The 17,400-nt window shown below is 41.2% G+C and overlaps 1 protein-coding gene across 1 annotated transcript; it reads right to left on the reverse strand.

The window, feature by feature from the left end:
• Positions 1–12,450: 12,450 nt before the first annotated feature.
• LOC308291005 (tumor necrosis factor receptor superfamily member 6B-like) lies at positions 12,451–16,521 on the reverse strand (the record flags this gene model as incomplete). The annotated part of the gene is made up of 5 exons (XM_080732918.1): positions 12,451–12,513; positions 12,698–12,930; positions 13,541–13,684; positions 14,453–14,852; positions 16,516–16,521. 5 exons carry the CDS (start codon positions 16,519–16,521, stop codon positions 12,451–12,453), a joined length of 846 nt encoding a protein of 281 aa, XP_080589044.1.
• Positions 16,522–17,400: the final 879 nt, after the last annotated feature.

The following is a 17,400-nucleotide window of genomic DNA, read 5'->3' on the forward strand; positions in this document are numbered from 1 at the left end:
ATGAGGTATAAGAAAACATCAGTGAATTGCTTGACTAAATGTTCAATAGAAGGGAACAATAACAAAACTTGAAACTGATGCATGTTTAAAGGGGCTGTGGTGCATAAAAGGAAAACTAGAAAATAAAATTTCTAAGAAATTTTAAGTGTGCCTGCAGCTCGCTAAGTGTGTGCAACCTTGTATAGCAGTTGGTGTTAGCATTAGCATCCTTATATAGCAGTTGGTGTTAACATTAGCATTTTGCATTAACATTAACATCATTATTACATTTTTTTACATCAGCATTTTTATCATTAGCTTTAACATTAACATTTTTATTAGCATTAACATTTTTATTAGCATTAGCATTAGCATTTGTTAGCATTAGCATGTGTTAGCATTAGTATTAGCATGTGTTAGCATTAGCATTAGCATTTGTTAGCATTAGCATTAGCATGTGTTAGCATTACCATTTGTTAACATTAGCATTAGCATTAGTTAGCATTAGCATTAGTTAGCATTAGCATGTGTTAGCATTATCATTTGTTAGCATTAGCATGTGTTAGCATTAGCTTTAGCATTTGTTAGCATTAGCATTAGCATTTTTAGCATTAGCATGTGTTAGAATTAGCATGTGTTAGCATTAGCATGTGTTATCATTAGCATTAGCGGTTAGCCGTTGGGACTGTGGGACCACACACCGAGTTTTTGACCAGTAACGTGTTGGGAAGTGGAGACATGGCTGTTTAAAGCCCAGCCAATAGGAAGGCAGAGGGGGCGGGGCTTAAGCATTTACAGATAGTTCCTATTTGCCATGTAAGTACACACAGCGAGTTTCGAGACGGTACCATGCTGCAAACTGGAGATAAAGCTGTTTAAAGCTAAGCCAATAGGAAGATAGGGGCGGGGCTTAAGAGGGGCGGGGCTTAAGTAATAAGTCCCTATTGGCCGTTTAAGTCCAGACACCAAGTTTCAAGACGATACCATGCTGTGAACTGGAGTAGTGGCTGTTTAAAACCCAGCCAATAGGAATACAGAGGGGGCGGGGCTTAATCAATTACAGCTCATCCCTATTGGCCGGAAAAAGACCAAAGTTGTGTGTGCATTTTAAAGTTTAAATCACGTTGCTAGGCAAAAGTATGGCAGAGTTATGTGGCGCCAAAGTTTCTGGGGTTTTTTCGGAGTCCCCCATTCTAAGTCAATGGGGTTTTTGGGCGTTGTTTTTTGCGAATTACATCGCAATCGTAATGCGGATCGGAAAGAAAAGTAATAGCACACCATTCCCGGCCGAGCCGCACATTTTGATGTATATATTGCGGGGGTGGCGTAAATCTTGCGGCAGTTATTGCGTGCCGAAATTTCCCCCATTCTAAGTGAATGGGGTTTTTTGGCGTCGTTTTTTGCGAATTACGTTGCAATGGTAACGCGGATCGGAAAGAAAAGTAATAGCACCCCATTCCCGGCCGAGCCGCACGTTTTGATGTATATATTGCGGCGGTGCTGTAAATCGTGCGGCAGTTATTACGTGCCGAAATTTGCAAGAACATTACTTACTGACTTACTTACTTAAGTATGGCGGATTACAATAAGTGTTTTGCCATTGCGTTGCATGGCAGGCACACTTAATAAGAAAAAGACCAGAAAATGAGAACAATGACTGTAGGTATTGTTACAGTTAATAGTTACCAGTTCTCTTTTGGAGCAGCCTTGTAATAATGTATGCTTTCCAGAAGAGGGTGCAGTAAAGTAATAATTAAGTGTGCCTGCCATGCAACGCAATGGCAAAACACTTATTGTAATCCGCCATACTTAATTAAGTCCATAGTTTCGCCACAAATTTCTGCACGTAATAACTGCCGCACAATTTACGCCACCCACGCAATATATACATCAAAACGTGCGGCTCGGCCGGGAATAGGTTGCTATTACTTTTCTTTCCGATCCGCGTTACCATTGCGACGTAATTCGCAAAAAACGACGCCAAAAAACCCCATTGACTTAGAATGGGGGAAACTTCGGCACGTAATAACTGCCGCACGATTTACGCCACCCCCGCAATATATACATCAAAATGTGCGGCTCGGCCGGGAATGGTGTGCTATTACTTTTCTTTCCGATCCGCTTTACGATTGCGATGTAATTCGCAAAAAACAACGCCCAAAAACTCCATTGACTTTGAATGGGGGACTCCGAAAAAAACCCAGAAACTTTGGCGCCACATAACTCTGCCATACTTTTGCCTAGCAACGTCATTTAAAATGTAAAATGCTCACACAACTTTGGTCTTTTTCCGACCAATAGGGATGAGCTGTAATTGATTAAGCCTCGCCCCCTCTTTAACAGGAAGTGCCCTTCACCAAACAGGAAGTGCCTCTATAACTCATGAACCGTTTGTCGTACAGACTTGCGGCTGGTGTCATACCTTTTCTTTTTTTCTCAAATTTTTTTTTCTCAATTTATTTTTTCTCAAATTTTTTTTTTTCTCAATTTTTTTTTCTCAAATTTTTTTTTCTCAAATTTTTTTTTTTCTCAAAATTTTTTTTTCTCAAATTTTTTTTTTCTCAATTTTTTTTTCTCAAAATTTTTTTTTTCTCAAAAATTTTTTTTCTCAATTTTTTTTTTCTCAAATTTTTTTTCTCAAATTTTTTTTTTCTCAATTTTTTTCTCAAATTTTTTTTTTCTCAAATTTTTTTTCTCAAAAATTTTTTTTTCTCAAATTTTTTTTTTCTCAATTTTTTTCTCTAAATTTTTTTTTTCTCAAAAATTTTTTTTCTCAATTTTTTTTCTCTAATTTTTTTTTTCTCAAAAAATTTTTTTCTCAATTTTTTTTTTCTCAAAAATTTTTTTTCTCAAAATTGTTTTCTCAAAATTATTTTTTTCTCAAAAAAATTTTTTCTCACATTTTTTTTTCTCAAGATTTTTTTTTCTCACAATTTTTTTTTCAAAATTTCTTTTTCTCAAAAAAGTTTTTTTCTCAAATTTTTTTTCTCACAAAACAATTTTTTCTCAAAAAACTGTCGTTAAAGTGCGACCCGTGATAACGGCCAAAAATGCTCCAAAACGCCACTAATTAGTCGAAATGGCTGACTTCCTGTTTGGTTTCTGATTGGCTGCTGGCCTTGTGACGTGGGTAGAGCTGCGAGGGCCTGGTCATCGCTGCTTGCAGCTTTAATTCATTAATCGTCCATGACCTTAATTGGGGCCTATTTCGCCAAACAGGAAGTGCCCCTCACCAAACAGGAAGTGACCCTTGATCTCGTGAACCGTTTGTCATACAGACACGCGGGTTGCGTCAAATGAAATAACGCTAATGCTAACACCAACCGCTACAGAAGGTTGCACAGACTTAGCGAGCTGCAGGCACACTTAAAATTTCTTAGAAATTTTCTCTTCTAGTTCTATCTTACACTTGAGCAGAACACACCAATTATAAACACACAAACATTAATGTTCTTGGACAGAAACTATGTAAGAACAGCATTTATGAATGATAATTTATGAATGTCTCTGGATGATCTTTCTTTCCTCACATCTCAGAGAGAACAATATCTGGTCACTTCAGGAATGACTACCCAGATAAAATATTGGAGCACTCGGCTGGTCTGGGTGTTTATTTTTTATTTTTAAGTTGGGTATTCCTGAAGTGCCCAGGTATTATTATTTCTTATGCAATGTGTCCCTGTTGAGCACAACGAGCCCTTCTACGTTGTGTTGGCTGAAGCGCGCAGACCTCTCTTCACGACTCTTCGGGTGCGTTCGGAAACCCGCACCGGGTGTGTGCTCAGTGTAGTGAGTGCAGTGGGCGTGGCGTTGGAGTGTGCGTTCAGTGTGGCTTATTTACGAACGACCAGTTAAGAGTCAGCTGTGTGCTTTTTCACTCTGAACTCTGAAGGTAAACTTCCTTAAAAGCAGCAGTTGCTAATGTAACATTGATATTGAAAGGAGATGTAATTCATAATATTGGCATACCTGCTGTTAGTTTACATGTTGATGCGTGTGAAACTATCAAGCCCAAACGACCAATAAAGCTGTAAATGCTGCATTTGCGGTAATTTCCTCCATTGTTCACAGCTGAGAAGCGCTCGAGACACGGCGATGAAAACCAACCAATCAAAACACCACACTGACGCACCACACCGCCTAACCCCATCTTCTGAGTAGGGTTGGTGAGTGCGTGCACTCAACACACCAGTGCGCCGCGCACTGGATTTCCGAACGACAACGCATCAAGTGCACCGAATAAACGAACGACAACATGGCACACCAGTGTGTTGAGTGCGCATTTCCGAACGCGCACTTCGTCGCCAGAATAAATACCACCAGCTCACCAGCTGCAGAGTATGTGTCTCATGTCAAGTTTCCTTTTCATACATCCAGACTATCTGGACTAGAAGGTTTACAACATGATCTTGAACTGAATTTAATTAGTGTAGTTGCCGAAGGGCAACCACACTATAGTTCTGGGGAAACTTTATTATGGATAGACTTTTCCGCAACTATTGTAAATTGATGGAAAGTGACATCACTGATTCTGATTGTAGTTGAGATGCATTTGGAATTCAATGGGGGAAAAGTGCAATTGGAATTCAATGGGAGAGTGGTGCTATAGCTTGAGGATTAGTCTAGCTACCACACCTGCAATTTCCAATTGCATCTTTTTCTAGTATACAAGTATCTCTAGTATGTAATCACAAAAAAGCCATAGGCTTGCTTCCATTGTGGCCCATTTAAACATTCATCACTCAGAAGCCTAGACAGACAAACAATGCAAAAAATACTATACAATAAATATAGTTACAACAACGTATACCAAAACATAAAAAGGAGGGGCTGGGACTCAAACGAAGCTCACCAAGGGAGTGAGTCTGTAACCCTGGGGGAAGACCAGCCGTGGAACAAATTAAGAATAGAAAGAATGCATTTAAAGGCTGGATAGCCAAAATGTCATGTGAAGCTCGACCAATCCTCGGGCTTGCACCACTCCTCCATTGAACTCAATGGACTCTTCATTTTCCTATTCATAGTCTGAATTGTTTATCTAGAATAAAGAATAAAAGCTATAATGTGTTGCCCTCTAGGCAACCACACTAATAAGACCAATTGGGATTTAAGTGGAGACACGATTTTAGGTCACCTTTAACATAAGTAATAATAACTACAATATGTTTGGAGTGAAGTCTATTGAATGGTTATAAGGCTAAACGCAATACACTGAATAGCAGCTGGAACAGTCCATGGTCTTTGTTAATACTATGGCTTTACTATGGCTTTTTACTCCTGGCCGTTTGGGCAGTAATGGCGGGTGCCCTAAGCGTATGTGGTGCCCTCCTCCCCCAAACAAAACTAACAAAGAAATCTAACAAAAACATGTATTTGGGATTGTGATCTTTAATTATAAAAGTTTAAAACAAAAACAATAAAAACAAAAACTATCTCCATCGTTCACAATTTTCATAAATCAACTAATACATAGGCATTTTTGGTTATTTTGATGAACAAATAAGTCGACAAAATACGAGGAGTAATTAGGCAACAAAAGACTAAACAAAAACAAATAGGCCTAGCACGGTTATATGTATTAATTAATGTTCATAGGTCACGTTTTCCATTGTACATTCCTGCAGTCGGGTTGTTTTGATCAAGTAAGAATAGCTCAATAAAAGGGGTCTAGACTACATGGGTATCACATGGAGCTAAAATCTCCTGCCCGGGGGCCAGCTGTTTTCCAGTTGTGGTTGTTTTGATGCACACAGATTGACATTAACGCCTCCACAGATGCTTATCATCAGGTGCATATACGGCCCTATCTCGGCAATGACAGTCTGGTGGACGGTTGTCATTTTGTCCATCTCTCTCCAGGTCATCCACAGTGTCACTCCCTATTCTTCCAGTCTTGGAAGATACTTGGATCTTCTCTCTGAGATCAATGTCCGGCGTGTCGTTGCCCATATCTCTTTCTCTATCGCTCTCTTCGACCTTGAAGGAAACTTGAAGGATTTTGTCTCCGACACTGCGCCCGTTGAGCTTGGCAATGGCATCGATAGCCTCTTCATAGTTCACCATGGTAACAAAAGCCAATCCCCTGCATTTGTTTGTATGGAAATCTCGGATCACCTTGACGTTAGTGACGGTGCCAAAGGCTCCGAACATCAGCCGGAGTTGTTCCTCATCGGTATCCTGGCTCAGATTGTAGATAAAGATGCGTGGCACCGGCACCCTGTTTGTGCCACCCTGATGCTTAGGATATGAGGTGAGCTCATCCTTTACATCGGGGTGCTGGTTGTCTTCACGCTGGGCGGCGGCGGCAGCCTTATTAGCCTTCACGTCGGGGCCCATGCACAAGATGGGTTTTGAAATCCTGATCTTCTTAGATGCTCCAGGAGGCTTCTGGCCATTCAGCTGTTTGGTGGCCTCCTCGGCCTCAAGCCGCTTGTCAAACCGGATAAACGCTGCCCCGCGGGACTTGCCTGCCTCATCGACGAGCATGTAGGAGTTGATAATGCGTCCGTAAGGGGAGAACATCTGTTCTACATCTTTCAGGGTCATGGTCTTAGGCAGGCCACTGATGTATATGTTGGCATCCTGAATTGCTTCTGAGCTGGGGCGTGCATAGGACACCTTGATGATTTTGGAGTGCAGCCTTTGTCTATTCAACGTCTGGATAGCCCTGGCTGCATCACAAGGGTTAATGTAGTTTACAAACCCGTACTGTAAACTGTGACCTTTGTCTTTGTCCCTAATGACCTTGGCGGTTTGCACCACTCCAATGCTACTGAATAGAATCCTCAGCTCCTCATCTGTTGTGCTCTGAGGCAGGTAATTGATTATCAGGTTGGTCCTCCTGAAATCTTTCTCGAAGCCCCTTAACGTGTTGGATTCGCAACAGCTCGTGTCTCTTTCCCTCCCTATTTCTCTCATCACTAAATCAAACTGGAACTATTACTAAGAGAACGTAATTCAATATTAGCTGCTCCATAAGCAGTCTTTTTATATTGGCAGTGACGTCACAGTTAGTTCTGACCTCGCACTGTGATTGGCTGGGATGCATTGTCTACACTACAGTATAATGAAGATTAAGTTGTCTAAATTCAGATTATCCTACAATATGTTAGAACAAGTGAAGGTCATGGGAAACTTAAACTAGAACTGCACTCTGTTGAGGTGCCAACTTGCGACATGTGCACAATTAGGCCATGTATGGCCTACTTGTGGGCCAGAAGAGCGTGCCATGAGGTGCGCTCACCACTGGCATCACCCTTGGCTAGGGTTACCAACCGTCCCGTAAAATACAGGATCGTCCCTTTTTTGGAAACTAAAAGACGTGTCCCGTATTGAACTGAAACGGGACGCTCTTTGTCCCGTATTTGAAGGTTGGGGGATAAATATGAATGACGGGATGATTTAATTAGTGCAGGCGTTTCGGGCAGTATTTTGATGGAATCGTGCACTTTATGAAAGAAGCATGACATTTGGCACACAGTTAGAACATGCCATATGGAACATTTTTGGCTATAGGGGCATCGCAGATTTGTCTTGGGAAACTTGTGGGAGCCAATCAAAGTTGGGCTCTCATAGACTTTACTATAGAGTAAAATAATACAAAAAATAAATATGCTTTAAGTAGCATGTGAGGGGTCAAACTAGGTGTTTTTCGGGATTCTGAATCCAATGCAAACATTTATTTTGCAGGAAAACCATTCCTTGGGCTAAAAACGTACCCCATATAAGTGATAAAAGTATGGTTTAGTGATGAGTCATCACTTTTCAACAGTTTTGTGGTGGCCGTTTCTCGGAAAGGAATGTTTTTCGTGCAAAACAAATGCTTGCATTGGATTCAGAATCCCGAAAAACACCTAGTTTGACCCCTCACATGCTACTTAAAGCATATTTATTTTTTGTATTATTTTACTCTATAGTAAAGTCTATGAGAGCCCAACTTTGATTGGCTCCCACAAGTTTCCCAAGACAAATCTGCGATGCCCCTATAGCCAAAGATTTTCCATATGGCATGTTCTAACTGTGTGCCAAATTTCATGCTTCTTTCATAAAGTGCACGATTTTTGCCTGAAACACTCCCACTAAATTGAGAAATGACAGCGATTCTGCCTGTCAGAGAGCTTCCACTCTGCTCTCCTCTGAGTCAAGTGCTGCATCCCATTGCTGAGTGAGGCGCTGCGCTGTTTGTAAGCAGCCCATTGGCTTATTAACACAGTGTTGCTAAGACACAGGCTCCGCCGCTCCGCCGCCTACACAATCCGTTTATGGGCTGTAGGTACAATCCACAGTTGCCTGCGCGAAAGTGCGAGCGATACCGAGTTGAATGTCTTTAAAAAAGAAAACACGTGACAGAAGATTGTGTACAAACAGATTAGACATGAATCCATGATAGGTGATAGCCTAAACAACAAAGTGAAAAAGCAAGCAGAAAATAAGCCATGGATATATTGGTATTCCTGGGAGCACTACAGTATTTCTTGTCTGCCAACTACTAAAGCGACCCCAGACTGGCTGGTATGTGAAATAACATAAGCATGCGTTGATTTTGTTTTTAAAACCTAATGGTTATTACTGTATGCCAATATGATTAAACTATTGTTGGGTAACCAAAGAGTGGGCACATGAGAACCAGGTAGACCTGTTTTGGAATAAAAAATAAAATAAAAAATACACTACATGATTTTAAGGTAATAGGACATGGCCCAAAGACACCCGAAATGACTCACCAGTGTTAGTTTTACTGAGGTGAGGGTTAGGCTTACGGTTAGGTTTAGGTGGTCGGAACACCGGCCCGTCGGCATATTGATGCAGACCCCATCACCACTTGCATCACCTGGAATGCTGGTCCCTCATTGGCTACAGGACATTTACGCAAGCAGACATGCCTGGCACCACATACAAAATCACCAAACGCAGTACTTGCGCACTCTGCTGGCAAGAGTAAGATGTTTTTATAACTTTGATTTACACTGGAAGTGAATAGACAGGTGGCTTATTGTTTGGGGAACTCTCCCTGTGGCCCTCTGACTGTCACTGTTGTGACCCCATGCAGTTGCCTATACCTTTAAGGCTGCACTCAGACTGGAACGCACAAGTTGAGTGAGAGTTGTGTGGGGGAGGCGGGGGGCAGAGACAGCACAATGCATTGCGGATGGAAGTCGAGTGGTTTGAAGTCTAGTGCGAGTCGTGAGCAAGTTGGACGCAACCACACAACACCACACGACTCGCACTCGACTTCAAACCACTCGACTTCCATCTGGAATGCATTGTGCTGTGTCTGCCCCCCACCTCCCCCCCACGAAACGCACTCGTTTTTGTGCCTTTAGGTCTGTAGCCGGCCTTAGGCTGCACTCAGACTGGAACGCACAAGTTGAGTGAGAGTTGTGTGGGGGAGGCGGGGGGCAGAGACAGCACAATGCATTGCGGATGGAAGTCGAGTGGTTTGAAGTCTAGTGCGAGTCGTGAGCAAGTTGGACGCAACCACACAACACCACACGACTCGCACTCGACTTCAAACCACTCGACTTCCATCTGGAATGCATTGTGCTGTGTCTGCCCCCCGCCTCCCCCCCACGACACGCACTCGTTTTTGTGCCTTTAGGTCTGTAGCCGGCCTTAGAGGACATGAATGGAATTGAGATCGGAGCCCTTCAGGATATCATGAGAGCATGGCTGTTGTTGGTTTCTGTGTGACGCCCTGCCATGCACGTATAATTACTATCTATCTCAAGTTCCATTATTATGAAGGCATGGGTTAGGATTCAAGTTGCAGTCTCATTATTCCTGTGTAACATCAGGGCAAGATGGTGATTATGTGCAGGCATTATCTGGTGCAGCCAAACCAAAACGAAACGTTCTTAGAATTATTAAATGTGAGCCTAGGCAAGCCTATATGACAATGCTTTATGAAAATGACATCAGTTCACCTTTATCTATTGTGCATAATTAATTGTATAGTATTTCATCACCATTGTAGTTCACTACAGCTATACATCTTGGCCATTGAATGCAGCTTTTGTCTCTGGTGGTGTGGCCTGTCGTGAGACCGCCACCTGATGGGTGTGAACAGAAATGTAATTGACCTGTTGGTTTCTGTGTGATGTAAAACCAATTACCAGTAACAATGGGTTTGCACAAGTCCAGAAATGTCCAAATGGGTTTTAAATCCCAACTACCAAGGTTACTCCAAACAAATGCTATAGAAAGGCAGAATGAGCACCACTGCAGTCTGCAGGTCTGTGATACAGTACATAGTTCATAGATATGTCTCAAATCAAGTTGTGTATTAAAGTAGCCGAGTCTCATCATAGAGGAGTCTTAAGTCAAGGCACAAGTCCTGATCTTCAAATTTGACTTCTTTCAAATCTACAGCTCTGATTGAATGAATGAATGATATCCTCATTCCCTGTCTCCCCTTTCAGCTGTACATTGACTGTAATGGGAAGTACTGTAATAGAACATGAGTTTGAAATGTGATCATGAGCCAACTTGTTAAATGTCTATGGGGAACTGTCTGTCCCTAGAGGGCAACCCAGGTTTGCTGTGCCCTGACATGTCATGTTGTGTTCATCGAGGGTGTTCCAGGGAAGCTTCCCTGCGAACTGTGGTCCTGAAAGTTTTATTGTATGTCAGAGGGATGAGATTTATTTTGAAGTCTTATTGCAAGTGCATACTGTTATTGTGATAGTTTAAAAGCTCTAACCTTTAAAACTATTTGTCCTGTGATTACTCAGTCATTAAACTGAGATAAGACTCATCAAATGCAAATATATGACCAATGTGGATAGCCTACACATGACAATCCTGGAGATCAGCCATAAAGAGGCTATCGTTGGGCTATCCCGTAAATCAAGATGCAAGTGAACAGAAAGTTGACCGTTTTGCCCAGCTGCTAAATCCTGGGCTCTAATTGGATAATATTATATATATAATGAAAAAAAATCGAACCTTTGAAGTGAGGCGGTGAATTTTTATTCTATGTGTTCTAGAGCTATGAAATCTGTGTTCTAGATCTATACATTCTGTGTTCTAGATCTATACTTTCTATGTGCTTTAGTTCTATATATTTATGAATTCTGAATGAATGAATGATTTTGTCTGGAGGGCCAAATTGTCATGTGAAGCTTGACCAATCCTCAATTCTGCATGCACGGGACATGTACGGGACAGACAAAGCCACTCCTTGGAAGCGGCTTTCACCTCTTAAAAATTAACTAAATGATACATATTATTTATAAAAATACTAGAGGCTTGGGCCCGCTTCGCCCTTTTTATAGTAACCTGATCAATCATGGAAATTGGCCCACTTATAGTCTGGTCAAAGTGTCACGTGAAGCCACCAATCCTCAAGCTTATCGGACATATGCCCTTTTGTGTCCATCTGGCATATGCTACGCTACGGGCATAGACGGCCGCTCTCATGGCCCTTATATACTGTATGCCTCAATATTATGACATCACCCTTTACGTTTATATCAGGTCCCACTTATTGATGGTGACGTCACCAAGAATACTGGTCCCTCATTGGTTTTTATGTGATGATGACGTCATCACCTGATTGATGACATCACTGTTTTTTCAAGGGTATTCCATGACGTCACCATGTGTTTTCTCAAGGGTTTTCCCATTGGATCCCATCGGACATATGCCCGTTTATGCCCATCTATGCCCATCTGGCATATGCTATGCTACGGGCATAGACGGCCCCTCTCATGCCTTTAGATGGAAGCCCATTCTCGGTAATTCATAGCAACCATATCTGTTATGGATTCTTCTCTTGCTGTTGGTTCTTAAATGCCTAGATATTATGACATCACCCTTTACCCCTCTCTGATTGGCTAACGGTTTTCCCATTGGATGACGTCACCATGTTTTTTTTCAAGGGTCCCATTGGATGACGTCAGCGCAGACACAGACGTAGATTTCCCTAATTTATAAATGTATTGATATTTGATATATCGGGTGACTTAAAACTCAACAACTTGGTACTTTGTTTGTTTGATTGAATTTATTAGAAGGTTGCATAGGAAAAGTACAGTTTCATGACAGTACAAATCACTGGTACAAGTTCAACTAAAAGGAGATCCTAGTAAGCTTTTTGGCTTATTTACACGCAGGAACCACTTTATGTATCTCCTACTGTATAACATTGAAAGACAGACGGATAGAACACAGTACTTTGCATAGGATAACATCAATTACAAAAGCAGAAAAAATACAAATGGAAGGTAAATATAATATATCTCTATACATACTGTACATACAAAAAGACAAATAAATTGGATACATAAAATAAAAGAATATATAAAATAAAAAAGTATACATTTAAAAGAACAGCAAACATTGGTTAAATGATACTTTCAAACTGAAATGGGTTTACAAGGACTAAAAGACACATGACTGACTTCCTTCTTGACCTGAGTCTTACCAAAAATATAAATAATGTATAGTGAGTCCATTTGGTTTGTACCGTTTCTACTTTCCTTTATGTAGGCAATGGAGTTTGCCACTGTGTGCGCCTTTATAAATGTTGATGATCTAAGAGGATACCGCACCAGAGAAAGTCACTGCACGGTGGTAACAAAAAAAGTCTATTTATACTTTCCTCTCATCCACTCCAGGAGAGGAGAATGGAGTGATTCATCTTTTCTTTCCTCCAGGTTTGAACATAAGAGTTAGTTACCATTGAGCGAGTGTAATGTCACACAAACCACTGTCTCACTTTTCGCTCTAAACCTGGAAGGATGACATCCCCCAGGATGGTGAGGACATCATCATAGAAAGGCACATCTCTGTGCAACTCTTTTAAGCTCCTCAAGAGGTCCAGAGTAGATGCATTTTGCTTGTGAAGTCTCGTCTTTCTCTTCAGGATCGTGTGTAGTCTTTTCTCCTTCCTTTGAGGCAAGATCTGCATGGCCACGAACTTCATTAACTCCCTGTCACACAAGTCTCGTTCTGCATGGAAAGATGTGGAAACATTTGTTAACTTAGATGAGGTATAGAATAACAATAATAGAGAATAACATTAAATCAGAGTAATGGTAAGATTTCTAATTCTCCATATCTGTGCAAATTTGATGTTTGCTCAGCGGCTTGAATGGGATCGTATAGGACAGTGGTTTTCAACCAGTGGTCCGGGGACCACCAGTGGTCCTTGAGGGGATTCCAGGTGGTTCCCAGGTAAATGATTGATACCCAAATGGACCATATATGGTTTGATTGATGATTTTACGCTCTGAAGAGTGACTTTATTGTTTAAAATCTGCATTACTTAATTTACTAGAAGTCTACTATACACAATTAGAGAATGTAGAAGAACTGTTATTTTGCATGTTATTGTTATCTCATCATTACAGTGTGGAATTGTGAAGAAAATCTTATCCAGTGACAAGATAATATTCAAAGTCTTGGGTATGAGAGGATAAATCTCATCAAATGGTGGTCCGTGGCTCAAATACAGAATAAATAATGAACCTTGATATGGAAAGCGTTGAAAACCACTGGTATAGGACAAAGGACACATGCAAAAAAAATCTAATATTGTAAGGGTGGGTTACATTCTGACCTGCACGTGTTTTGGTTCCATTCTTGCAGTGAGAGCAGAAGACATCATGCATGGCGTTACCAGGTATAGTGGTGGAGTTTGCTTGGCACTCTCTCATCTTCTGACAGGGTTTAGTGGAAGAGGCCTCGGAGGAGAAGAAACCCTCTTGGCATGGGGTACACGTTACGTCATGGTGTGTTGCACCTGTGGTAATCAATAATAAAAACAATACTGTTATACTATACGAAACAAAAGAAAACAAGAAATATGTTGCCTTGCACTGGCTTATAGGCTAGATTGTAACCATATAAACACAGCCATCAGTGGGTTGCTGCAGAACACAGACACTCATAAACGAACTGAAACTAATCTTAATTTTAATTTAATTAATTTTAATACATTTTTTAATTTTAATAACATAACCTTTAGTTCAAGAAGTCTAGACCAAATCATATCTAACAATTATACAAATGTAGCCTACTCAGATGGGGTCCCAGAAATACATATTATTGCTGGTCGTTTAAATGAAAAAGGTTAATAGCCTAATCACTGTGTGATGTGACATCTTCATGCAGCTCAACATGTCTTTAAATGTAGGCTGTGTTGAAAACTTGAAATAGCCTACTCACAAACTAATCAATTAAATCGACTTATTTAGTCTATTAAGTATTTGACCAAGAGTGCACAAACACCACGGTTTTCGGCAGAATTGGCAGGCTACAGGGGAAACAAATAAAATGTACTTAATAAAATAAATTCATCATGCCTGTTGCTAAGGTATGGCAACATGGTTTTCGGGTTTTGTAATGGTGCAGTGACTGCAGTCTAGTCTACACACACACACACACACACACACACACACACACACACACACACACACACACACACACACACACACACACACACACACACACACACTTACTTGACACTTACCAGGATGTGTGGCACCTTCCCCAGCGGGACACTTGCGGTGCCTGAAGCACGTGTCGTGTCTGCTGTAATAACCAGCCTTGCACTGACACTGTCTGTTGTGCGTCCTCGTGCACGGCGCGCTCTCCTGCTCGTACGCCGCGCAGAAGCGGCTGCAGTACTGGCAGCGGTCGATGTAGTTCCAGACCTCCGTGAAGTGGTTCTCCGGACAGGGGCCGCACTCCGTCTTGCTGCTCCTGGAGCAGTGAGCGAGTAGATATTGTCCCGGGGGACACATGTCGCACACCAGGGTCTCTCCGGTCGCCTCGTCCTTCCAGGTGTAGGTGTGAGCAGCTGTCGCTGCATGGACCTGGATGATGGTGCTGCACAGCGCCACAGGTAAGAGCACCGCCACACAGAGCAACTAGAGGAAATAAATGAAGACATAAAATACATTAACAACCGTGTTACTAATTATAGCTGGTATAGTAGTAGCCTATAATCCGTGAGCTATAAAGAAATATGTAAACTAACAAATAATAAATATACATACGTGTGTGTGTGTGTGTGCGCGCTATACATTGTATAGACAATATATAGCCTAGGTCTAATAATATCTACTCACTCACCTCATGCAATAGAACATGCATTTTCTATTATTCGAAGTGCTATTTTCGCTTCTGCACATTATGCGCTGCTGTGGAGTTTATATGTAGTTGCTGGGATGACCTGGAGGATGAGTCATTTCAACACACATGACGATAGTAAGACGATTAGTCATTCATAATAGGAATACTATAGTAGGCATTCTACTCCCCCCCCCCCCCACACACACACACACACACACACACACACGCGCACAAAGACCTTGACACGTGACACCAGTTAATGCCTGTCAACAATTGTTCCCTCTACAGGTCGTGTGCTGTGCACGTGAAGAACAAACACTATATTGAATTTAGATGGCCTAATCCTGTCTGGAAATGAGGGCTTTACAGGAAAACATAATAGGAACAGCGAGATAAAATGTAGGGGTGGGGAATACCAGAAAACGGGAGGGTTGACACTGACAGCAGCTTTCAATTTCACATAGACTATCACCATTATTTATTTCAATTTCCATTAGGCTTTTGATAGCATGTCCCTCCTACCAGGCTTTGATCACAGTTTATTTTCAAGAAAGAAAGAAAACAAACAATCATGACAACAAATCAAGGTGACAAGGCAAACACTGACCAAATATAAATATAGAATAAGATAATAATCATACAAAATCACTAACCTAAAATAAGATAATCAGTGCACATATATATACAACAAAAATGCCAGTAAGCACCATTTCTATGTCCCTGTGTGTATGTCCACAGTAAAACACTATATTGGGAACAGCAAAATTGGTGTGCAGACTTTCTTTCTTTTTTTTTTTTATTGTTGATTACCTTTAGTCCAGCACCCAGCCTATATGGCTCTAAATGTGCGTACAATCTTTTTGGCTGTTTGTCAGCCTTTTTCTCCCTGTGTGTATGTCCCCCAAATTGGGGCCCAAAGACGGAGTTCCACATATCGTCTTTGCCCAAATATGGAGCTCAACACAGCTCCAGACAATAGACCTTCATTGTTAACAGAGAATGTGGAAGTAAAGGCTTCCCCATAACAATAGTTCCTAACAACTACCTGTAGGGGACTACACTACATACATGACATGTAGTTGTTTGGAACTACTATGGTTACTTGGGAAGTAAGACTGACCTCGTCATATTGATGACGTCAGTCTTGCCCAAGTACGTAAGTTCCTCATGACTCTAGACAGGCCACCACACCCCAAAATAGTCATATTTGAACTGGGGACCCCCCACCCCGATAAGCCCTTGGAATGTAGGAGGTGAGGGATTCAATTTAGTATTGCCTCGGTTCCACAGATAATTACGAAAAAAGCATCTCTCCTTAGTTTTTGCCTCTTTCTTATGATTTGACAATTATTTGGCCGTTGTCACGTCACCGTCATCTGTGGAACCCCTTCCACTCAAAATTATGTGGAGACCTCCTGGGGATCCCGAGCCACAATGGTGTAGTGCACCGTTTCTTACCTGCATTAATTTTCAGCAATATCAAGAGAATGCTGCTAATAAATAGGGTACCTTGTTCTTCTATCTTATGTACATATACACACACAAGCATATCGTCACTGTCGGGCAGAAACCTTGTATCTCCCAAGTTTCAAATGTATACGTTTTTTCACAAAGCAAAGCCCTGCTTCATCATACAAGGCCGTCGCACAAAAGTATAGTGAAAACAGCCGATCTACAAGCACACAACGCCTCGCGGCGTTGTGCGCTTGTAGATCGGCTGTTTTCACTAGTTTAGTTCATTTTTAAAATGATAAATACAAAACGAACGGTCATGGACATACAAGGTTTCCACCCGACAACGACGTTACACTGTAGTACACTATAGGGATAAAATATAATCTGAAATTAAGGCGTGTTGGATTTAATAAAAAAAAAAACATTTATTTATTACACCAAAATATTAACATTTATGTGAGGCCAAAGATTTTAAATCTGCATTTGAACATAATACTACTTCATTCAGTGTACAAACATACTGTCAAAGAAAGAACAACATGGTGGTTATTCTGTAATACAAAGCCATGTAATAGATCAGATTCACTGTTCAAGTATGAACTTGCCATCCGTGGGGTTGTTCTGGGATTTGTCTTCAAAGGCATTGGAGCAACAAACAAAATATTATTTTTTCGTTCTGCACTTTTGCAACCCAATGTCAACAGCCCCACCACAGTACGTCAGGTTGGGTCTTGACTCAATCTAACCTCCAGATGAGTCACTTCAGAATCGAGCCAAATCTTGATAACTGCTGTCTGGGTCAAATATGACTTTTTGAACATTTATGTTACTGTTACATTATGTTAACTCAAAAGATCACTTCAAGGCAGGGGTGTCACACCAAATTCT

The sequence above is a fragment of the Nannobrachium achirus genome, assembly GCF_963921795.1.
Source record: "Nannobrachium achirus genome assembly, chromosome: 9".
NCBI lineage: Eukaryota > Metazoa > Chordata > Actinopteri > Myctophiformes > Myctophidae > Nannobrachium > Nannobrachium achirus.